Consider the following 23,704-nt stretch of genomic DNA (forward strand, 5'->3'; position numbering starts at 1 on the left):
AATTACTTGAGTTATAAACTATTTGTTAAGGTAGGGGTCTGCTTCCAGTGTGGAGGATGTACTGTTCCAAGCTTTAGGGGTTTTGTGCAGCTGTTTTCAGAGGTACTTCTAGGGTACTTCTAGGTAAATTTTCAGTTCTTCCAAGGTGCTATGATCAAGGGTGAGGTGTTTACTCCTTTCCTGGCCTGTGCTCTGGTCTATGAGCACTCTTTTCTGTCTTGGAACTGTCAGGAGGATTTTTTCTCCATAGCCATTACAAGCTCCACCACACCAGCACTCCTCCTCAACCCACGACTGCCACCCAGAACTATGACTCAGATCCAAGCAAGGGCAAAGCAAGAGAATCCTGCCTTACCATCAGCAAATAGATCCCTATAATCCCCCTCTGATCAGCCACTTGATCCCCCCCTCTGTCTGTGGGCCAAGAGCTCCAGAAGCACCCATCACCTACACCAGAATGGGGGCCAGACAGAGCTCCTCTCTCACCGAGTTCCGACAGACCTTTCCTACTGACCTTCTAAGTTGTCTTTGGAGTTCGTGGGTTGAGAAGTCTGGAAACTGCCACAGCTCCCCTTGATTCAGTCCCCTGAGGCCTGCTCTAGATTTGCTGAAGCCTAGTCTTTGCCTGTGTGGCGCACACTGAACTGAGCTCCTCTCCCAGACTGGTGCAACAGTCCTTTCCAATCAACCATCCAGGTTGTCTTGGGCTGGAAATTTGTTTCACTCTGTCTTTTTGTGGGTTATGCTGCTCTAGAATTTGTTTAGAGCCATTTTTTACAGGTATTTGGAGGGGTTTGGGGGACAGCTCAAGCAAGTCACTGCTTTTACTCCACCATCTTGGCTCCACCCCCAAAATGCCACCTTTTATAGGAAATCTTTCCTGATTTCTCTTCCAGTGCTTTCCCTCTGTTGATTATTTCCAGTTTATCCTGTATGTAACTTGTTTGTGCATAGTTGTTTACATGTTATCTCCCTCATTTGACTGAACTCCTTGAGAGCTGGGACTGACTTTTACTTTTCTTTGTATCTTCAGCCCTTAGCACAGTGCCTGGCACATAGTAAGTACTTAATAAATGTTTATATTGACTGACTAGCATCATGGAGGCCAAAGGAAAAATGAGTTTCAAACAAGAAGGGATGGTCAGTAGTGTTAAATGTTATAGAGGTCAAGGAGAATGAGAAGTGAGGAAGAAGTCATTGGATTTTATCATTGGTAACTTTTGAGAGAGCAATTGAAGGACAGTAAGGAGTGGAATGAAGATTGCAGGGGGTTAAGGAGTGATTGGGTGGTGGGAAATGGAAGCAACAGGTATAGTCTACATGTTTGAAATGTTTGGCATAGAAGGGAAAAGAACTAGGATGGTGGCCTGAGGGGGCAACAGGGTCCAGAAAAGGTGAAGTTTAAAATTTTTTTTCTCCCCCATAAAGAAGACCTAATTATGCATTGTACATGTAAAAGGAAAGGACCCAAAAGAAGATTTTGCTGCAATTAATTTGTATTCGTTTATTACTTTATGCTTTCTGGATGTTACCCCTTATTATTGCAATTTTAGGTTGTAAACTCCTGGAAGCAAGGACCACATCTGGTACTTTTCTTTGTATAGTGTCTAGTATAATATATCAATCTCAGTACTTCGAGGATCTATGATTTTGTCAGTATGGGTATTCTTTTCACTGACAAAACTCCTCTACATCTTGGCAGATGATCTTTGAGAGCTTCTGTGGCCAAAAAATTTATAATCTTACGACTAACTTGGTGGTGAGCCTCTTTAAACCTCACCAGGTAGGCTGGTCCTTGGACAACCAATATATTGTCCTTCACTGAGCCCGGTACTCAAAGCCTTTCTTGGCAGGACCTGCTGGAGATTGTAGAGTCACCTCCTTGCAATGACAAGGCATTGGAATGGGAATGAGGTGGAGATTATATTATAGCACTGTGTTCAATTTAATAACTGATTTAATGACTGATTTAATAAATTTAATTTAAATTATTTAATATGACTGGTTAATATTTAGACGTTGTATATTATTGCTTAGAAGAAAAGGAGAGAGGTCTTTAACAGAAATATGTAAATATTATAGAGACATATAATATTCGACTTAATTCAGCAAACATAGTGTACCTACCGCATACATGGCAGAATAGGCAAAAAGAACAAATATTGTATATGAAGCCTATGGTAGCCATAGACAATGACAGATGGTACTCAGCTGCTGCTCTTTGGTTTTCCACACTGGACAGTTTCCCAGGGTGTGAAAATCAAGTACGTCTAATACTTTACTAAAAACAAAACAAAACAAAACAACAACAACAACAAAAAACTCACAGTTTTCACCAGATCTTGCTGATCCAGATCTGGAGGTTACACATAGAACCCCTCATCCTGCTAGTGGTCCACAAATGTAAAGTAAGATATGTTCCAAAACCTCAATTCCAGGAAATGTGAGAGGAGAAAAAAAAGGAATGAAAGTCTTATGAGATGTTGGCTGCTGAAGGAAGCAACAGCACACTGGCACAGTTTTCTAATTCAAAACTATTAAGGAGCTTTTCTGTCCTTTGTGGAGGGCTAAGGGGCTGGAGAGGATGAAGGGATGTGTTTGGTTTATTTTAGCTTCAATCAAATTTAAGCAATCTGACAGATGCTGAGAAAAAAAAAACCAAGGTGGGCATTGAGCAGTGTACATTCAGCAAAAGGAGTTCACAATGAGGAATGCAGAGTGAGAACTGAATGGAAAACAACAAACCCACCAAAAATCATTTGTTTTTGCTTTGAGAGAATGGTGTGCTGCTGCCATATTAGGTTTTCAATCTTAAGCAAAGTTGATGAGCCATGGTTCAGCATGCCCCCTGTTGGTCTCAATTGGTATATGTAAGATGGGGAAGGGAGACAAAGACTTAACAGGAAGATATTTTTCAAGTGTGTAGGGACAGGGCCCTTTGGAGGCAAGAGCCTGGAATATGTCCTTATGTCTGTTCCATGAAACTCTAGGCTCAGGAGATGTTGAATGAGTCAGGGATTAGCCATTGAACCAGATCTGGGGCATATCTTTGGCTCATCCATAAAAGCTGTAATTGATTTTTTAAAGCACTTGGAAAAGAGCTACCCGAAAGTTACTAAACCTCTTTCAACCTCAGTTTTCCTCATCTGTAAAATGGGCATAATAATAATAGTGCCTACCTCACAAGATTTCATGAGACCCACATGAGATATGTGTAAAGAACTTTGTAAAGACTTTTGTTAAAAAAAAAGTGTTTACTACTACTACTATTGTTATGGAAAGCCAGAGTAAATAGACTTAAGCTTAATTTTACTTAATAAGTATGAAAAATTATTCATTGAATTCTTGCTCCAATGCATTAAGGCCCTAGATTCTCAAAGAGTACAAGCTCTGTTAGGTCCTACCAAGTTGCTTTAAATATAAGCCCAGGGAGTTGTGGCTGTTGCCTAAGGCCAAACCTACCTTAATTTGGAGAGACTCTTGGCCATGTTGGCTGCATGAGAACAAATTCTTTGATCACAGCAACTCTCAAAGATCTTCTACGAAAGTTGTAGATTTAGAGCTAGGAAGGCCCTCAGAAGTCATCAAGTCCAACCATCTCATTTTACAGATGAGGAAATTGAGGCCCAGAAAGATGAAGTGACTTGTCCAAGGTCACAAAGGTAGTAAGTCAGGATTTGAATTGAGTTTCTCTGGTTGTCGATCCTAGGAGTATTGAAGAAGAATGCAAAAAAGAAAACAACACTCCTTTAACCAGTTTTAATACCCTACCTCCACTTCCACCCCATCCAAACCCTCTTTCCTCACACACACAAAAAAATGTTTAAACTGCAATGTAGTATAATGGAAAGAGCGCTAGGCTTAGAGTTGAGGAAAGCCTGAGGTCCAAATCCTATCCTGGCTCATATACTTGTTAGTTATGTGAGCTTGGGTGTATCTCTCTGAATACCTCCTATTTTCTGAGTCTCAATTTCCTTGTCTATAAAATGGGAACAATAACATTTGTAATACCTATTTCACACAGATGTTGTGAGAAAGTACTTTGCAAACCTCAAACTGCTATATAAATATAAGGTGATATTAAATTGCTACTTCTGTTATTTTTACATGCTTTGAAATAATAGCTTACATTTACATAATATTTTTAGGTTTATAAGGCACTTTCTTCACAATAACGCCATAAGATTGTTTATGTACATGTTATTATCCCCATTTTACAGAGGAACTTGAGGTTCATAGATGATAGGAAACTTGGGGCAGCTAGGTGGCACCATAGAGCACCAACCCTGGAGTCAGGAGGACCTGAGTTCAAATGTAAGCTCAGACACTTACTAGCTGTATGACCCTGGGCAAGTCACTTAACTCCAATTGCCTCACCAAAAAAAAGCAAAAAAAAAAGGGAATCAGAGGATAGGAAACTTGTCCAGGATCATACAAACTAGTAAGCATATGAGCCAAGATTTAAACCCAGATCTTCTGACTCCAAGATCAATACTGTTTCCACTATACCCTGACTGTCTCCAAGATCTATTTCATCAGCAGAACACTCCCGCAACCAACAAGGATCAAAATTCCATACTGAAAAAAACAATATTTGGTGACAAACCTCTTCATCCTTACCTAAGTTGATTTTTAAACAACAGACACAGTTCATCCCTGGGCTACATTTTTCAGTTTGATAAGACTTTTCAACTTTCAGTCTGTTGCTATAGCCTTGGAGAGAACCACACAAAATCAATCATTATCATAGGATTTTAGTGGAGGATACACACATGTAATTATTTATAGTTATTCTCAAATATATCTGTGATCCTATTTATTTTGGAATTTGCTATAATGATGCAGACCAAAACTCATCCACACCCAACCATCCTGTGCCATTTTGTCCATGTGGCCCAAAAGGTCACCACAGGGGGTCCTCCTAGTAGAAGCCTTCCTAATTATTGTTCAAATACCAGGACTGTCAAACTATTATTCCACATTCCTGCCACTTGATCAACTCATCTGTTCTTCTCACACAATTAATTTCTAAAGTAAATTCACACTATTAAAAACAGCAATTTAAATTACCTAAGCCAAGGTGATCCATGAACTTGTATGGGGGAAAAATTGCATCTTTCTTTTCACTAATGCCTAACAGAAATTCAGCATTTCCTTCAATTATTTTAAAACGTTATTCTGAGAAAATGTCCCTAGGCTTCACTGCCCAAAGGGTACATGGCACACAAAAAAGCTCCTATCCTAGACAGACCCCTGGTGAAAGTAAAATTCTAATCACTGTAGGCTGCAGGGGAAGTGCCATTGTCATTTTGGGTTACTGGAATGTTGGGGGGTGTTGTAGGTTTTGGGTCCTTCTGTTTGCTTTGGGGACTCTGCAGAAAAGTTTTTTTATCCAATACTTCTTGATAGGAGATGCCAGACTGGTTATATAGAGTAGAAATGACCTTTTATTAGCACCGGAATCCATCCAATTGAAGTGCTCCAGATTTGATTTCCTAACCAAAAGGTCTGCAGGGTTGAGTTTATGTATGGATGGATATTTTTTTGGGGGGGAGGAAGGAGAGGAAGTAGACTAAGCTCCTTAGAACTCACCATCATAGTGATAAATTATTAATAATATCTTTATATACAAACAAAATATATACAACAACAAAAAAAACTATTTACATAGGAGGCAGCCAGGTGGCTCAGTGGATAGAGCTCTGAGCTTGGAGTCAGGAAGATGTTGTTCAGTCCTGTCCTGGACTTTTCATGACCCCATTTGGGGTTTTCCTGGCAAAGATACTGGTCCTTCTTTAGCTCATTTTACAGATTAGGAAACTGAGGCAAACAGCGTTAGGTAACTTGCCATCACTTAGACAACTAGCTGCCCTGGAGTTAGGAAGACCTGAGTTCAAATTCAGCCTAGGACACTAACTAGCTGAGTGACACAAGGCAAGTCATTTAACCTCTGTCTGCTTTAATCCACTGGAGAAGGAAATGGCAAACTATTCCATTATCTTTGCCAAGAAAACTCCATGGACTGTATGGTCCATCGCTGTCACAGAGTCGGTCACCCGACTGAACAACCACCATTTAAGGTGGTCAAACCTTAAACCCTTTAAGGTTTGCAGATCTCAGTAAATGTTATCTCATTTGATTTTCTGAACAATCCCATGAAGTAGGTGCTAATTAGAACCTCACAGACCACAAGTAGAGGCTTCATGTACCCTGAGGGCTCTCCTTGGCCCTGCGCATACCCTCTATCCAGGCAGAGGTTTGCATTTGGACTAAACAGAATCCTCCAACTGACAGGTACACATTAACACACATTTAAAGGCGTGCTGGCTTCATGTTCCTTCCCCATGAATTTGGCGACTTAGAGGGTACTGGGTTTTGCACACTTTCCTCTAAAATCTTTTTATCAGGTTTATGAAGTATATGAACACATGTTAGAGGGAAGGGACTTAGGGCATGGATTGCAATTGGGAGAGGAGATTGTAAGCGTCTTCTGAACCACTGTGTATAACCAACCTTTCTCTTCTCTGGGGAAGAAGTTTGACTTGGGGGGCCTTGCTACCGGACCTCCCCAGCCCTGCACCCTAGAGTGAATTCTCCATCTTTTCCCACAACCAAATATTCAAACTTTCTGGACCTAAAGTTGTTGCTTACATCTCTTTTGGAGGGGGTGTGGTCGCAGAGGGAAGGGGTGGTGGTGACTGGTACAGGGTTTTGGGGAGAGGTGAGAAAGACGAAAAGTAAAGGAGGGTAATACTCATCTACCTCCCCGCCCAGCCCTGCATTCCTCCGCCCCCGTTCCAGCCCCACTCCCGGCCGCCCCTGCTGCCCGCGGAGGAGGCCTTCGCCTCCTGCTCCAAATATTTCAACCATCCCAGGGAGGGTGGGGCGCTGTGCTCCCGCCCCCCCCCCACAGCCCACCACAGTCTCTGCCCCCCCTTTTTTTCGCGCGGTCCCCACCTTTTCTGGGGTAGGGCCAACCAATGGGCTGCGAGTCTCTGGGCTTCAGCTTGGGAGTTTACTGAGCCCCCGCCCCACTGTCCTGGCGGCTGGCCGGTTGCACACGGACTCAGCTCAGGTTTCCTCGCCTTTCCTCTCCTCTCTTTTCCCTCTCTCTTTCTTTCTGCCTCTTCTTCCTCTTCCTCCTCGCAGCTTTCCACCTCCACTCCTCAGGGCCCCACGCGGCTCCGGGTAGCCATGGAAAACACACCGCTTCATATCATTGAGCAGCCCCTCGCGGTATACCCTGAGGCTGGGGTCCCGGAGTCGTCTCCGCCTGGGGCGCCCGCGGAGGAGCTGTCAGGGGGCTCCGAGGAACTGATCAAGTCGGACCAAGTGAATGGAGTGCTGGTCCTGAGCCTGCTGGACAAGATCATTGGAGCTGTCGACCAGATCCAGCTGACCCAGGCCCAGCTAGAGGAAAGGCAGGCGGAGATGGAGGGGGCCGTGCAGAGCATCCAGGGGGAGCTAAGCAAACTAAGCAAGGCACACGCCACCACGAGCAACACGGTGAGCAAACTTCTGGAGAAGGTGCGCAAGGTCAGCGTCAACGTGAAGACCGTGAGGGGCAGCCTGGAGCGTCAGGCCGGCCAGATCAAGAAGCTCGAGGTCAACGAAGCGGAGCTGCTGCGGCGCCGGAACTTTAAAGTCATGATCTACCAGGTGAGCGCAAGCTTGCAGACCCCTTCCACTCTTCCCCATGTCTGCCTTTACCCCACGCCTCGTCCCCGCCATCCCCAGACCACTCGGCTTTCCTGAAACCCTGCCGCTGCAGCCCCTTGAGATCGGGGAAGGGAAGAGGGAGCCCAATGAGCTCATCTTTGGCCATCCCGCCTGAGAGGAGAGTTGTCCCGGGCCCCATCCCCATCTCCATCTGCCCCAGAGCTGAGGATCATCCCTTCTTCCGGGTGTGTTCAGTCTGGGGAACGGAGTTTGTTGTTCTCAGCTCACTCCCGGACCTAGCTCTCAGCGTTCTCCTTGTACGACCCATTAGAACCAGACCTCTTTAAACTCCGTTTACTCCCAGACCTACAGGTATCAGAATCGCCTGTATGTGGTGGGGGTCGAGAAAAGGGGTGGAGTGAAGGGTCACCACTCTACCTTCTGCCCTGCTACTGGATACAAGAAGACTTTATTCCTTCCCGCAGGAGATTCCCAGCTTCTGTCAAAAGATGAAGTTAGAAAACTTTTCAGGAAAACAAATGGGAAGGTGGCAGAGGGAAACTGCCCTGCTTAGGTTGGAGGGGTCTTGGGGAAGGGCAGAGCCAAAGGACTGGAGGGGCAGTGCCTGTAAGCAGACACTGGTTGTCCACTCCCTGAGACTGGGGCCTCCAGCGGGCCTGGCCAGATATAGCTTGGTGATTCAGAGCTAAGGCATGCACCCGTGGGGCTCTTGCCAGCAAGGCTGGCCCTCCTAATTCCCTTCCCGTTATTTTGCTCCCCAATCTGATAGAATGAAGAATCAGCCCTTCCCTTAAATTTCTCAAGTGGGACAACTGGCAGGGGGAAAAGATGGAGGACCCCTAGGGATCCTGGATTCCTTAGTCTGGTATATCAGATTTTGAGGACTTAGAGAAACTTGGTAGCTTGCTACTCCACCCATTTGATCAGATAGGGTTGACTCTTGCAGATCAGTAAAAGTTATTATAGGACTAATGGTATTAGGGAAAGTGAAATTAGCCGGGATCCCTGCAGTTTCTAGTGAATTATATCTATATTAAAGCAAGGGTTTTGGGTGGGAAGGCATAATTGAAGCAGCTGGGCAGGCTCTTAGATTTGGGATGTCCCAGTTGGGATATCTGCCTTATTTTCTCCTTACTAAACAAAGTAGAGGAAACAGGAGATAATTGAAATTCACTATCATTCCACTGACATTAAATGTTCTATTCATTCTAGCTCAGGAAGCCAGGATCAGTGGGGTTATAACTGCTGTGAATTCATGGGGCCCTGGCTACATTGGCCTTTTAGCCACCCTGTAGTTATTTCGGTGATCTAACCTTTATCTTGTGCGGATCCTTACACTGGAGAGTTGGGGTGGGGAGTGGTCTTGAGGAAACAGGAGACCTCGAATCTTTCTCCAGGTTGGGGAAGTAGAGAGAAACAGAGAGAGAGAGAGAAAGAGAGAGAGAGAGAGACTCTGCCCCACCCAATGTCTGAGCCCCAGTAACTTGACTTGCCAGGGATTTCCCCTCCCTATAGGCACCCACTTAACAAAAAAGGGACCTGGTATCCTCCTCTCCTGGCACCAGCTGGTGGAGAATGTTTTCCTGTGACTATCTCCAATTAAAGTTCTGATAGCTTTAGGGTGGGGTAGGGCACAGGGTGAGGAAGAGCTGAAAAAAAGGTTTTGAGAGAAGGAATTGACATTTCTATTAAAGACTAAAAATTAAGGCATTTTAGGGAAAAGAGGAAAGAAAACATAAAGGGGTCATTTCCCATCCCTAACCTACACCAGCTGAATCTTCCCTTTTTCTCCAAATCATATAGTGCCATACAAGGTGGCACATTATGTTGTAAGTACTTGGTCAATATTAGTTGAATAAATCAATGAAGTATTGTTTTTCAGTGGTGTCCGACTCTTCATGACCCCATTTGGGGTTTTCTTGGCAAAGATACTGAAATGGTTTGCCATTTCCTTCTCCAGTTCATTTTACAGAATGAGGAAACTGAGGCAAACAAGATTAAGTGACTTGCTCAGAGTCACATAGCTAGTTTCTGAGGCTGCATTTGAACTCAGGTCTTCCTGACTCCAGGTTCAGTGCTCTATCCACTGGGCCAGGCAACTGCCCATGAATATAATGAAGTATTAGCCCCATATAATGCCCTGAGTCCCAAATACATGAAAGAAACCTGGACCTGAGATAAACTGGCCTATTTTTTTAAATGAAGACGCAGGAGGGAGGGGGAAAGAGAGAAAGGAATAAGCATTTATTTAGCACCTACTATGTATTAGGCATGTACTAAGTGTTTTTTTTTGTTTTGTTTTTGTTTTGTCTTACAAATATTACCTCATTTTATTCTCACAATAGCCTTAGGAGATAGGTGCTTTTATTTTCTACTTTTTTTCGCTTTTTAATTTTTAAATTTATTTATTTTTAGTTTTGAACATTCACTTCTATAAGCTTTTGAGTTTTAAATTTTCACCGCCTCCCTCCCCCCTCCCCAAGACCTGTGCAATCTGATATATGCTCTACATATACATTCTTATTAAACATATTTTCACATTAATCATGTTGTAAAGAAGAATTAGAACAAATGAGAGGAACATGAGAAAGAAGAAACAAAACAAGAAAAAGAGAAAGCAAATAGTATGCTTCTATTTTCAACATCTTACAGTTGGAGAAACTGAGGCAGAGGTTAAGTGACTTGCCCAGGGTCATGCATCTAGTAATTGTCTGAGGCCAGATTTCAACTTAGGTCTTCCTAACTGCAGACCCATCCATTACATAACTAGCTGCCTCTATGAAGAGGGTTGGGGGGTGGGGGTGGGGAATATTTTATGATGTAGGGCTTCAGTGTCAGTTTCCCTGTACCTCCATACACATATACACCACTCCTGTCTTTCTATCTGACCAGCAGATATGTATGTCAGGTCATTCTCTGACCAGGATAGTGGATTGCAGGAACTAGGACTCTGGTTGCGTGAAATGATGGGGAAAGCAAGTCAGACTGGCAAAAGCTGGGTCTATTTGAACGCTGCACCACCCATTCTCAGACTTAGAAAATAATGGGAACAACACTAAGCTGACACCTTGGAGAAAACTCCACCTTGGTGACTGAGTGGAGAGGGAAAAGAAGTCCCCAGTACTTGTCCTTTGTTTCTTTCTCCTTCCCTAGGCGGGGATTAGGGGAGTTTTTTTCCCTAGGATGTTTGGCAAATGTTCTAGTTGAGGGGAATACAGGCAGGAAAGTTTGGGGGTATGGAGGCAGATCGTGAGAGAGCAAGAGTACCCTGTGCAGTTTGGCTTTGGATTCAGGAAAAGAATGAGGGAAACATAGTACCAAGACTTTCAGAAGACCTTATAGAGGTGAATAAAGTTCCCACCTTTTATTGCAAAACCCCAGGTCTAAGGATTAGGATGTTGGGCAGAATTTATAAGTGTTTCGGTGTGGGGTCTGGGGAAGGATTGATGGCCAAAACAGAATCTCCCATCATGTGTATGTTGGAGGAGTGTGGCAAATGGGGGTCCTATCTGTGGTCTTCATTCCAAAGATAGGCTATGTGATCATGACATTGATCTCTTGTGGGATGTTATGCCATGGCATTCTATGATTTAATTTTTAAAAAGGGGGGGCAGGGATAGGGAAGGCCCCAAACTGTTGGATCAAGGTTATAGGGATCTGGTCTCACCATTAACCACTCACATCCTTCTCCCAATTTCTTTGGGGGAGAGTGTTGGAGAATGGAGGGAAGTACCTTATTAAGGTGGCCCTTTCTAATTCAGTGTTCTTCCCAGATCTCTGCTCTAATGGTAATTTATTTGTATGCCACAAGACATTGCCCTTCCCCCTTTACTGTCCTAACCCTCAAATCAAAAGTTAGCTGCCTAATATCTAATTCTATCAGGTAATGGATAGGAGAATGATAATTAATTTGATAAACTAATATTGCTGATTGCTAATGGGTTAACTTCTAGGCAGCTATTTAGATTGTATCCAGGTCCTTCTCAAGACTAAGAAGGAACTTTAATGATGAGAATTTCCGGTACTCTGAGAAGGGAGATATTTTTAGGAAGGCCTTTTCCCAACACCCCTCAAACTACACCATGCTTTCCATACATAGGTTTGGTCTTGACCTAAATTTTCCTTATAAAAAAATAAGGACTAGAAGGCACTTACGGGATTATGGCTCATGGGGATTAAAGAGGAGGAGATCTGGACAGACCCGAGGGACCTGTGGGACTCTCCTCCCTAAAACTATAACCCAAACTACTGGTAGCTCTCCAGACACTTGGAGTGAGTCAGACTGCCACCCAAAATCTGACTCTGGAGTATAGACTTAGATAATTCCCAAACCTTGGTTCAGAGTATACCCTGCCCTTAGTGCTGCTTTTGAGAAGTTTTAGAGACTTTTATTCATTCTCTTCCCCCTCTTAATCCTAGGGGTTAACTACAGAAATATTGTTACAATTATTACCTGTCTTCCACAGGCACTGATTTTTCTTGACTTTTGGAGGCAGAGAGGGGCCCAAGGAGAGATCCCCTCATGCGGTGATTCTGGAATACTAGGGCCTGGGACCTGGGAAAAGGTGCGCCTTTTCCTTACAGACAGACAGACAACTCTCTCTCTCTCTCTCTCTCTCTCTCTCTCTCTCACACTCACACTCTCTCTCTATCTCTCTCTCTGTCATACTCACACTCTCTATCTCTTTCTCTTATCTCACACACACACACACACATACATATACATACATACACACATACACATACATACATCCCCCTTGTCAAACATTTTTATCCTGGAAAAATCTGGTTAAAACAAATGCCAGAGAAATGTTTTAAGGGAAGAAGATATAGAATTGCAAGGGTCAGAAGGGACTTTAGAGATCTGAGGATTTCAAGTTCAAAGGGACCTTGGTGAGCAACTAGTCTAATCTCTTTCATTTTATAAACCAAGAGACTAAGGCTGAGAGAAGTTAAGAGCCTTGGCCAAGATACAGCTACTAAATGGCAGAGCCAGGAATGGATCCAAGATGTCACAAAACAGCATCATGTATAGAAAGGGAGAGAGTTGGTGGTGTTTTTAGGCAGCATGCCCCCCGGGCCTTTTTAATATGCTAACCATATGCACACAAGCAGTTCAGATTACTTCCAGTGACCACAGGGTCTTTTTCCTCTGCTCTGGCCTTAACAAAAGTCTAGGGCTCCCCAAAGTTCAGAACTTATTGCCCTGCTTTTCTGTACCCCAATGGTAACTGCTGTCAGAAGATAAGAGGAATCTTTAGTCTCCAAAGGACATACAAATTCATTCACCAGATATTCAGTACCTACTATGTATAAGACACTGTGATATACAACTAAGGACACGAAGATTAGAAAAAGGTAGTTTATGACCGCAAGGAGTTTATGTTCTATTGGAGAGAATAAGACATAGAAGCATGATTGAAAGTAGAATTTGATAGGGACAAAAGTGCTTCAGGAAAATCTGAGGAGGGAAAGGATGGAGAATCAAGAAGGTCTTGAAGAAAGATAAAGATTCCAGAAGTTAGAAATGAGGAGAGAGTACATTCCAGTAATGGAGAACATTGTGTGTGTGTGTGTGTGTGTGTGTGTGTGTGAGAGAGAGAGAGAGAGAGAGGCAAGAGAGATTTGAACAGCTAGTAATCCAGTTTTCCTGTCAAAAGGACTATATGAATGGGAATGGTGTGAAATTAGCCTAGAAAGATAGTCTGGAGGCAATTGGTGAAACATCTTATATGCCAAGCTAAGGAGTTTGTATTTTATCCTATAGATAATAGGGAACCATTGAAGGTTTTTGAGTGAGACAGTGGCTTGGGCAGACCCATACCTTAAGAAAATTATTTTGGTAGCTGTTGGAAGGATAGATTAGAGAGAGGAAAAGACCAGAGGTAGAGAGACTAGTTAGGAGGTTATTATAATAACCTCAAAGAAAAGTGATAGATAATTGATGGGTAGTGGCTTTGTAAGTGGAGAGAAAGGGACAAACATAAAGGATGTTGTGGAGGTGGAGTCTGTAAGACTTGACAGCTGATTGTAGGGTGAAGGAGAAGGAAGGATAGATGATTCTAAGATTTTGAACCTGAGTGACTGGTGGTACCATCAACAATGGAAAGGAAATTGGGAGGGGTGGCAGACTTTGGAGGCTGTACACAGCCATTCTCTTTATGGTGTATATGCATACTGGAGGAGCTGGGGCTCATCTTGACTTTTAGGCAACAGAAACTCAGAGCTGGCAGTAGCTGAGTAAATGGCCACAGTCGATAGCTCTTGTGTGCTTAGGGTCATCATTGCTTTCATATAAATTGACCAAGGTAGTTGGCTGCCTCCACGATGATGCCAGAGCTAGTCTATGGGACAGGGGGAACAGAGAGACCTTCCTCAGATATTCCTCTCCTCATTGCACGAGTGGGAACAGAGTCTTGGAGTTCACAGCTAGAGCTTTTGACTTTAGAAGTGAAGTTAAGGAAAGGAGCCTTCTGAATTCATCCACAACTCAATCTGAGATTTGACATCAGCTGCTGGGTAGAAGGTTGCTCTGGCTCCTTTTCCATGGCCTCACCAAAAATCTGTTGGACCTTCAATCCTACCTATCCCTGCTGCCACTCCCACTCCCAGCCTCTCCCTTTTAACTTTCAGTACAGAACCTGTTTTTTTTTTTTTTGTTTTAATGACTCCAGGCATTATGATGTAGCAGCTATTGCCAGAGTGGGTACTTCCCTCCCCAACCTTTCTCCAGGGATAGCTCTGTGTCTCCAAAATCTGACACTCCTCCTAATTTCTTTGCTCTTAACGATATCCAACAAGATTAACACTCTCCTCTTCCCACCCCCTTTTCCCTCAAATTCTTCTGGAAATAAATTTGATCTGCATGGAATTATTGAGGAATAGTAGAAGTACTGAGTGACCCTGAAAAGTGGAATGATGTGGACTTATTCTGTTTCCTCCCAGAGGTTGGCCATCAGTTTGAAGGAGCATTTGGGTGCAGGCCAAACTTTCATAGGGTCTCTGTCTTCTAATTTCTTTTCTCTCAAGCTATTTTGGTATGAAGATTGGTCTGGCTTCACCCCTAAGTATCTAGAGTTAATTAGGTCCAGCTCAGTGCATTTCTAGATTTAGGGCTGACCTGTTTTTTAAACTTCTAATCTCTTAGGCCATTCTGGTATACCATTGTTCACTGTGGGATAAGGAGGGGGTGGAGAGGAGGCTGTGGAAGAAGTGATGTGGCAGAAGGGAAATTGATCTGATGGGGAGGGGCAGGATGTTCCTCTTCCTCATCCTCTCCCTTCTCCCACCCTAGATGTTACCCTGTGTTCTCCCTGCCTGCGGGTTTAATCAAAGTCTGGATCAGCAGCTGTGTAGGGGCTGGGCCTCCAGACTGGGAGGATGGCAAAGTTGTTTACTTGCTCTCTTTACCCTCTCCTCCCAATGTTTGCTCGACTCACTCTTCTCAACAGGTTTCATGGTTCAGCAAAGGTGGGATATAAAGGAAGGGGCTTGGGAGCTGGTATCCCATTCCTCCTCGAGCCCTTTGTTTCCTCCCCACCCCCAAGCCTTTCATTCTTCCTCATCTTTACCTTCACCCAATTTGCCTTTTTCATAGTTTTGCCCCTGAGTCACTGCAAAAGCTGTATCTTGTTCTCTGATGGGTGTGTGTGTTTGGGCAGGATATGGAGGCTGAGAAAGAGGAAGAATGACAGGGACAGAGAGAAGTACTGGTGGAAGGAATCTGGGGAGGGGATTGTAGGGGAGGATGTGTGTGTGTGTGTGTGTGTGTGTGTGTGAAAAATAGAATCTATTTCTGAGTCTCCAGCTCACAGGTATCTTTTGCCATCTAGCTTCAGCATTGTGCATCCCAACCCATCCTGGACCCAGGAGACATAATTTAAATTGGTTTCCTCCTATTCCAACTCTCCTACTTAGAGTCTAACTCCATTCTGCTTTTGTTTCTTCTCCCTAATCACCAGCTTCATCCCTGCATGCCTCCCAGGATTTCTTCCTTTCAACACATTCTTCATCCACCCAACATCCCTTTTAAACCCCTTTTCCTCACCTTAGCCTGAGAAGAAGCCGAAAACATCCTCTGAGCACTTCACACCCAAGATCGTGCCCTTTGACCTTCTACCTGAGACTGTGCCCTTTGACCTGTTGCCTGAGACTATGCCTGAGCATCCACCCTTTGACCTGGCACCCAGGACAGTGCCCTATTACCCACAGTCTGGGTCCCCGACTAACCCTGAGGAGCTGACAGAAGCAGGGGGTATTTAAAGTGTCTGGGATCACATGGTACCCTGATCACGGAGAGGCATCTTCCCCTTAAGGGCTCAGCGGTGGTCAAGATAGAAAGGGACAACATGGGCCCTGACCAGGACCCATCACAAGTGATCGTGTGCAGTGAAAATTCGTAGTGTAGCAAGCTATGGGCAAAAAAGGGGAGGTAGAGGGCTGTGTGTGTGTGTGTGTGTGTGTGCGTGTGTGTGTGTGTGTGTGTGTGTGTGTGTGTGTAGTTGAGGTGTTCTACCCTCCTGTTTTGGGATTGAAGGGAAGAAGGGTCTATTCCATCTTCCAATTTTAGGATTTTAGCAGGCATCCTCAAAGCAAACTCCATGTCTGAGCTGCAACCTCCCCCCCTCCCCCAATCCCTAGTTCATGGAACTTGACTGTTAAAGAATGAGCCTATGGCTCCCAGTTCTGCACAGAATACTCCCTCAGCTCCTTCGCTGCCTTTCCTTCCTAGGAAATACTCTAGCCAAAAGCAGCCAGGGGTGTCTGAGGGGAGTAGGAGGAGCATTATCTGGAGACCTCCCCCAAAAGGTTCCACACCTCCTTTTCCAGCTGAGGGAAAAATATATGCATTTTTTTTCCACTTAAAAAAAATATATTTTTTCAAAGAGATTCTTTGTGCTTGCCAGATCCTCCCCTAGGCAGGGTGCCCAAGAGCTGCCAACCCAAGAGAAACCCGCAGAAGGAAGATGATACAGTGGCCCAGTAGGGTTTTAGCCTCCTTTTCCCTCCAGGGTACGGAGGGTTATCTTCTAGGGTTAATGTCTGTAACACCTTTGACTTATCCACCAAGAATTGAAGTCCTAGAGATTTTGTTTTGTTTGTCACCCTTTCCCCTAACTCTTCCACATGCATACGTTCAGCTTCACAGTCTTTAAACCTTCCTTCATCTTATACTCTAACAGATACCTCACAGATTTGATAAGCTTCTTCCCAAAGTGTTCTCTGGACGTTACAGGGAAGAAAGAGGGTGGAGACTGCCTAACCTCAGAAGCTCATATTTAGGGCCTCATGATAGTTGTATTTTCTTTTCCCTGAATTTTCTTCATTCCACAACAGGGATTCTCATACAAAAATGGGAGCTCTTAAAGGAAGGGGCTTGGGGGCTGTGGTATCCCATCAGGTGGTTCTTCTGACTTATGGGTCAGAATTAACAGAGGCAAGACCCTTCATCTCTGTCTGACACAGGGTTGGCAGGGAGCCCTTGTGGATGTTGGTGAGGGTGAGGGGCAGAACTGTGTGTGCATATGCTCAGACGTGGACATTAAAAGTAATTCTGGAAACCAAGTTTGATGCCAGTGGTGGTTTTGTTAAACAAAAATGTTAAAACTGAGCAAGACATAGTTTTGCTTGTGAGCCTTGCCAGGGAAATGGAGTAAAGAGTGGTAGACCCTGTGGGCCCAGGGTGAGGAAGAATCTGTTAGACTATGTGGCTACTATCGTAGCAAACTATAATAGCTTTAAAGACTGAGCTCCAGAGAACCATGGCTAGAAAGTGAGGGAAAAAAGAAGGGGTTAGACTTTAAGGGCCTTCCAGCTGTGACGTTCGTAGGCATTTTATGATTCTACAAAAAGAATCAACTCAATGAGGGAGAATTTTGAGTCTCATTGGGGTACTCTTCAAAGACAGCCTGCTCATTGATGTATTCTCCCGAGAGCCAGTAGGAGTCCCATCTCCTCAATGCCAGGACACAAGGAAGGTGACCCAGGAACTCAGACCATAGATGTTCTCCCCTACCTCTCACCCCAACCAGGAAAGGACAAATGTTCTTATCCCTTAGATTCCCTTGGCATCTATCCCATTGATTCCTGGGAGTGAACCCCCATCTTAGGAGTTTACAGGTTCCAGGTATCTCTTCAGATTGGGAGAGCCAAACCCCTTCCCCAAAACAAACAATATTCTCTCCTTTTCCTCTTCCCTATTAGTCCATGTCCCAACTTATTTCCCTTACCCTTCACTGGTAGGCACAGACTCCCCAAGTGTGCATCAATCATCCTTTACTCTAGTCTGAGGTATGCCCAGAGGCCAGGCTACCAGGGGCTCTGAATAGGGAGGAGGCAATAGAGGATTTATAAGTCCTGTCTCACCCCCTACCCCAGCTCACTGCCCTGAATTCTCCCTGGAAATTCATAGTCCAGGAAAATGAGCCAACTCAGCTTTGGGGGTTGGGGTGGAGCAGTGGGGAGGACCAGTGATGCTGAAGGGGTGGGGGGCAGGGCAGAGACACAATGCTGGTCTGTTTCCCAGCTGCTGCAGCAGTTTCCTGACTCTTCCAGCAGCCCTTTGTCTTTGCCTGGCATTCCCTGCCTTACCCCTCCCCAGCTCCTGAGCTCAGTGCGGGAAAAAGCCTTCTCTAAGATGGCTCCTCTAGCCCTGTCTTGCCCAGGAATGGAAGTATGAATGTGCTAGTGGGGAGGGAATGGATGGTAAAGTGGTAGAAATTGAAACTTAAATAGAACTGAAAGAGGCAGAGCACCCCCATTCCCAGATATCCTAAGTAAAAGGGCTAGAACATGGCAAGAGGGAGGAAGCAAGAGCAAAAAAAGAAGACACATTCCCAGACAAGGAAGGGGGGTTGGTAGGATGGAGGTTAGGGTACCTCAGCACTGGAGAAACCACCTCTTATCAACCACAAATGAGGATGAAGAGACAGAGGAATGAAGAGAATTACCCAGGAAGCCACTGACGGGAGACTACAAGTCCCAGCATCCCTTATGCACTGGTCACTTTGTCCACTGGGAGTTGTAGTTGAACAAAAGAGAGATAAGGGTGCCTCAGAGTTCCAGGGACATGGGGGCAGGGGGAGGTTGCCTAGTCTGGAAGAAGAGGTGTGGTTCCCCCTTTGTCCTAGCTAATGATGTTGACAGGGAAGGAAGGAAGTTAGGAGGAGGGGTGTTCCTAGCTTTTTATATAAACCAGGAAACTGGAGGATATGCAAGGGTGGGAGAAAGAATGAGGAAGAGAATCTTTGGTGCAGGTGGTGGTTGTTGTGGAGACATCACTGAGTGTGTGTGTGTGTCTGTGTGTGTGTGTCTGTGTGTTCATGTTCTCACGCATGATCACACTGGGCAAAAAACACAGGGCACTTACTTTCACCACCATCCCTTGCCTTGGAAAGAAATTATTCCCAGCCTGGCTGACTTCCCCGTTGTTTTGTCACAGTAGATGCCTCCTGCTTTTTATCCTGGAGAATGTTGTAGGCAGAGATTAGAGGGCAAGGGAAATCCCTCTGTAAAAACCAACTTCCTCTCATCCCTAAACTCTGCAGTTCCTGGACCAAGAGAGGGATGGAGTGGAGAGGAGAGAACCCTTGGACTCTATGCTTCCTTGATTCCCTCTTAGCTCAATCTCTGCCTCCCTCCATGCCCCTCCTTCTGGAGTGTGTGGGGATATTTAGGATCCAGGGAAAAGATGACCATGACTGTCCATCTATCCACAAATATGAGTTTGGCCCTGGGAAGGTGGGAAGAGGGAGCTTTGAAGTTTGTAAGGGTAAAGGTGGGGGAAAGGCACTCTAGATTCTGCCCCAAACAGACTCGAAAAACAAAACACAACTGGAAAGTTAAACAATTCTCTGACTTCCAAAGGGGATAGGGAGTAGACAGTGGACCATGAAGGGCGGGAGGTAAGAGAAGAATGGGGAAGAAAACATGTATTTGGCTCACAGCCACCCTTCTATAGTCCCTTTTCCACAGGAGGGAATGGCCCTAGCTATAGAGAAGTCAATAATATAACCTGGGAAAGGGGATTAACCCTAGCTATGACCTCTAACCTTTTTCCTCACCCCCATCCCAGGCAAGTATGAACACACTATTCATGCCTTTCCCCCTTAGCCCTGAGAACTGGTTCTGAAATTATAAGGAACTTGGGAGATTTCAGGGGGAAAAATGGGACCCCACACCTTTACTACCATGTCCTCAGTCCTCATCTTGCCCTACATCATGGTGGTACTGGACTTGCAATCAGAAATATGTGTGTGCCTAGCTTCTGCAAAATGGAAATTGTTATAAGACTCAAATGAAATAATGTAGATAAACCACTTTGCAAACTTTAGAAGTGTAGAAACATCATTATTACTACTACTACTACTATTGCTCTTTAAGGGGACTGTTCAAATCTATGTGCTGCTGTGACCACCAGAGGGCACTCTGCCTCCTTTGCAGGGCTAGTTATGGTCACTGGCATAGTAGATACCAAGAGAATAAGGGTAAAATTAGACCCTGCCCTGGGGTCTCTGGCTATAGCCCCATGACCATATTGGGCATTATCCTTCCCCAGCTGTTTACAAAATAATTTATCCCAACTTCCTGTGACTTTTTCTCCTTCTGTAGCCTCTCAGAACTCTTTGTATTTCTGACGCTTTAGCCCCTCCCAAGCCCACTGCTTTCCTCTCCCTCTACAATCACCACACTCTGGCTATGGTATTTCTTTAATCATCTTTTAATCCATTCCTTTCCATATTCTCCAGACTATAGCCTTTCCTCCAACTTCAACACAGAAACCACACCCAGAATACATGCATTAAGTGCTTACTGTGTACTAAGCATTAGGGATACAAATAGAAAAAGCAAGACATTCCCTGCTTTCAAGGAATTCACATTCTAACATAAAAGGTTTCAGCTGCAAATCAGATGGAAAGGTCCAATTGCCCTTAGGGTACAGCAGTCTATCTTCTTTCATGTCTTTTCTACTGATAAAATATTCTTTTCTGATATTGAACCATTTGGCAGTGCCAAGGACTTTGGTGGCAAGAACTTTTCTGATCTCCAGTAGCTGTGGCTGCTGAAGAGGCAAGGCTATGGCACCTACAGAAGTTGACAGGTCCCATACATAAAGTGTGCTTCCCAGGGTGATGGCTTCAGGGGCCCTGCTGGAAGTCTTGTGAGTTAGGACTAGTGAGTGATTTCTGTTGCCACTCCCAGGGCTCTTGGGCTTACCTGCCCATTGATGGCAGTTGGTCAACAGTTCAGAAAGGTAGGGCCCTTCTCTACAGTGATTTCTCCCCTCAGTGATGGCTGTGAAGGCTGGGCCAGTAGTCTGGGAGGCACTGCTGTTCCCATAGCTCTTCAGTTCATGGTCCTGGGCTATCTCAGAAACACATTTTGTCTGTGCCTACTGAGCTCTGATTTTTCTTCTCTTCCCCGAACCATTTTTTGTTTTCTCCCACCAGGATGAAGTGAAACTACCGGCCAAACTGAGCATCAGCAAGTCCTTGAAGGAGTCTGAGCTTCTGCCAGAGAAGGAAGGTGATGAGCTGGGTGAGGGGGGAGAGAAGCCTGAAGATGATGCTACCCTGGAACTGTCCTCTGATGAGGCAGTAGAAGTCGAGGAAATCATCGAGGAGTCCAGAGCCGAGCGAATTAAGAGGAGTGGTCTTCGGCGAGTGGATGACTTCAAGAAAGCCTTCTCCAAGGAGAAAATGGAGAAGACGAAGGTGCGAACCAGGGAGAACCTGGAGAAGACCCGACTAAAGACCAAAGAGAACCTGGAGAAGACAAGGCACAATCTGGAGAAGAGAATGAATAAGCTGGGCACAAGGATCGTAACAGCCGAGCGGCGGGAGAAAATGAAGACGTCCCGAGACAAGCTGCGCAAGTCCTTCACCCCTGACCATGTGGTCTATGCCCGCTCCAAGACCGCTGTCTACAAGGTGCCCCCCTTCACCTTCCATGTCAAGAAGATCCGAGAAGGGGAAGTCGAGGTTGTCAAGGCCACAGAAATGGTGGAGGTTGGAGGTGAAGAGGATGGAGTCGAAGATGATGGTGGTGAGGGTACCGACCTCCTGAGAGGGAGCAGTCCTGACATGCACACCCTGCTGGAAATCACCGAGGAGTCAGATGCTGTGCTGGTGGACAAGAGTGATAGCGACTGAGCTGGATAGGGAGGGAAAGGAAGAGCCATGCTCTCTGGAGGTTCTGGGGATGGGGAAGTGGGAGGAAGCCTACCCCGCTCTCCCATCCCCAGATCCTTTCTTATTTTGAACTCTCTCTGTCTCTGTTTCATTCTGTCTGTCTGTCTCTCTGCCCCAAGCTGGGGCATTGGCTGAGAGATTTATAAATTGAAAATATATTATAAAGAATTCACCCCTTTCCCCTCCATTTCCCTGCCTTTTAGGAGGAAAGGAGACTTTGGGAGAACCTGCCACTATGATATTTTTAGTGGTAGAAAAGTAAAAAAGGCATCACTCATTTTCTAATTATCCACTTTGGGGTCTGCAAGAAGAAGTTGCTGCCATTTCCATTATATGGCCATCAAAAGCCTTTGGGGGTGTTACCGTCCCCTTTCCTTCACCCACTCCCAGCTCTCATTCCTGCCTTTTTAGTCTCCCCCCCACTAAAGTTATTCTATAAACGTGTCCTTAAACCCCATCTTTTGGGGGTTTAAGCCATATCCACTCCTAGAGGAAATGGGGGCTTTTTCCTGAAAGAACAGGAAGGCACTTTGGGGTTTGGGACAGTGGAGTATGGAGCAAACAGAGCCATGATAGTTGAATGGCGGTAGGGTTTGAGGAAGGGAAACAGATGTTCAGGCCAGGTCAAATCCCTGGCCTAGGTCCTAGCATAAAAGGGCTGGAGCCTGGAGAAACATATACATCTACATGTATGCACCCGTGCAGGCACGTACACACATAGCTGTGTGGGAAGATGGATCACTGGAAGGTGGAGCCTGGGGGAAGGGAGGAGGAGAAATGCCCCTCCCTAGCAGCATAGAGAACAGACTAGGCATCCAGCCAGTGCTCCCAAGAGTATAGAAGATCCATTGCCAGCTGCAGGAGGAAGGACTGAGAAGGGGCAAGTCCCAAGCTAAAAGCCCAGCTTGGCTGCAGGATTTGGGGCAAGCTCTCTGCCTTGGTCGACCCACTGTGACAACCTTGCCCACCTGACAGCGTCAGGAAGGCTCAGCCAAACTTCACCCCTCATCTGGATAGTATGACCCAAGGTCTGCCCCATTTCTTGTTGCCCAGCTGCATCTGGATCAGTGAAATGGAAAGTCGTAGGGATGGAAAACTATGACTAGTTAGGGTTTTGGAGGTAGTTAGGGGCACAAGTGTCTCTGACAGAAAGAGACAGATGGAATATGTGCGTGTAGCAGAGAAGTACAGATAGAAAATAAGAGAGGAAACCAGGGTAGGGAATGTGTATTTATACCCTATCCCAGGCTTATCTGTGGCACTGTCTGGCAGTTTGCTTAGTACTCCCCTCCCCCACTCCCCTAAGTTAGGCACAATTCTGACCTTTTTTTAGCTTTGTTTTCCCTGTTCCACGGAGTTCCTCTCCTGTATCTTTGGGGGTGGGGTGGGATAATGTCTGCAGTTGGCAGGACGAGATCTCTGCTAACTTTTGACCATATTGCCTTCAGTATCCCGCAGTGCCAACCCCACCCCCTTAGCCCAGTTCCCTCTCTGGGGATATAAATTGCAGAGGCAGCTTAGCCCCAACGATGGCATCTTCAACTCTACACTCTTTAATCGAAGCCTAGAACTGGGGGCTTTATCCTACTACACTTAATACCCACTTCTTCTTTTCTTGCTCCCTACCCCTTCATTTCTTCCAGAAGTTTCCTTGCTTTATGATTATTTTATACTGTAGAATTGCATTCAGCTGTTTTCAGCCAAGGGTGGGGTTGGGGGGGGGGTTGGGCTGTTTCTGAGAAGGGAGCTTAGGGACACAAACCTCTTTTATACATGCTTCGCTTTTTTTTTTCCTTTTGTTCCCTTCCTCCTCTGGAGAGATGAAGAAATAGCTG

General features: G+C 45.2%; 1 protein-coding gene and 1 long non-coding RNA gene across 2 annotated transcripts; both read left to right on the top strand.

Moving 5' to 3' along the window:
- The first annotated feature begins 7,040 nt into the window (after positions 1 to 7,040).
- CAVIN1 (caveolae associated protein 1) lies at positions 7,041 to 23,245 on the top strand. Its single transcript, XM_027870345.1, has 2 exons — positions 7,041 to 7,659; positions 21,129 to 23,245. Exons 1-2 carry the CDS (start codon positions 7,195 to 7,197, stop codon positions 21,828 to 21,830), a joined length of 1,167 nt encoding a protein of 388 aa, XP_027726146.1. The 5' UTR covers positions 7,041 to 7,194; the 3' UTR covers positions 21,831 to 23,245.
- On the top strand, positions 11,755 to 17,244 carry LOC114049171. The gene is made up of 2 exons (XR_003569841.1): positions 11,755 to 12,245; positions 15,733 to 17,244. It is a non-coding gene; the product is annotated as an uncharacterized LOC114049171 (long non-coding RNA).
- Positions 23,246 to 23,704: the final 459 nt, after the last annotated feature.

Source organism: Vombatus ursinus, unplaced genomic scaffold (assembly GCF_900497805.2).
Source record: "Vombatus ursinus unplaced genomic scaffold, bare-nosed wombat genome assembly UNPS02014797.1, whole genome shotgun sequence".
Lineage (NCBI taxonomy): Eukaryota > Metazoa > Chordata > Mammalia > Diprotodontia > Vombatidae > Vombatus > Vombatus ursinus.

Excerpts from the sequence above, each read along its gene's own strand:
- CAVIN1 (XM_027870345.1), top strand. The coding sequence starts at position 7,195 with ATGGAAAACACACCGCTTCATATCATTGAGCAGCCCCTCGCGGTATAC. Across the intron at positions 7,660-21,128 it reads TTAAAGTCATGATCTACCAG|GATGAAGTGAAACTACCGGC; the intron begins GTGAGCGCAAGC and ends TTCTCCCACCAG.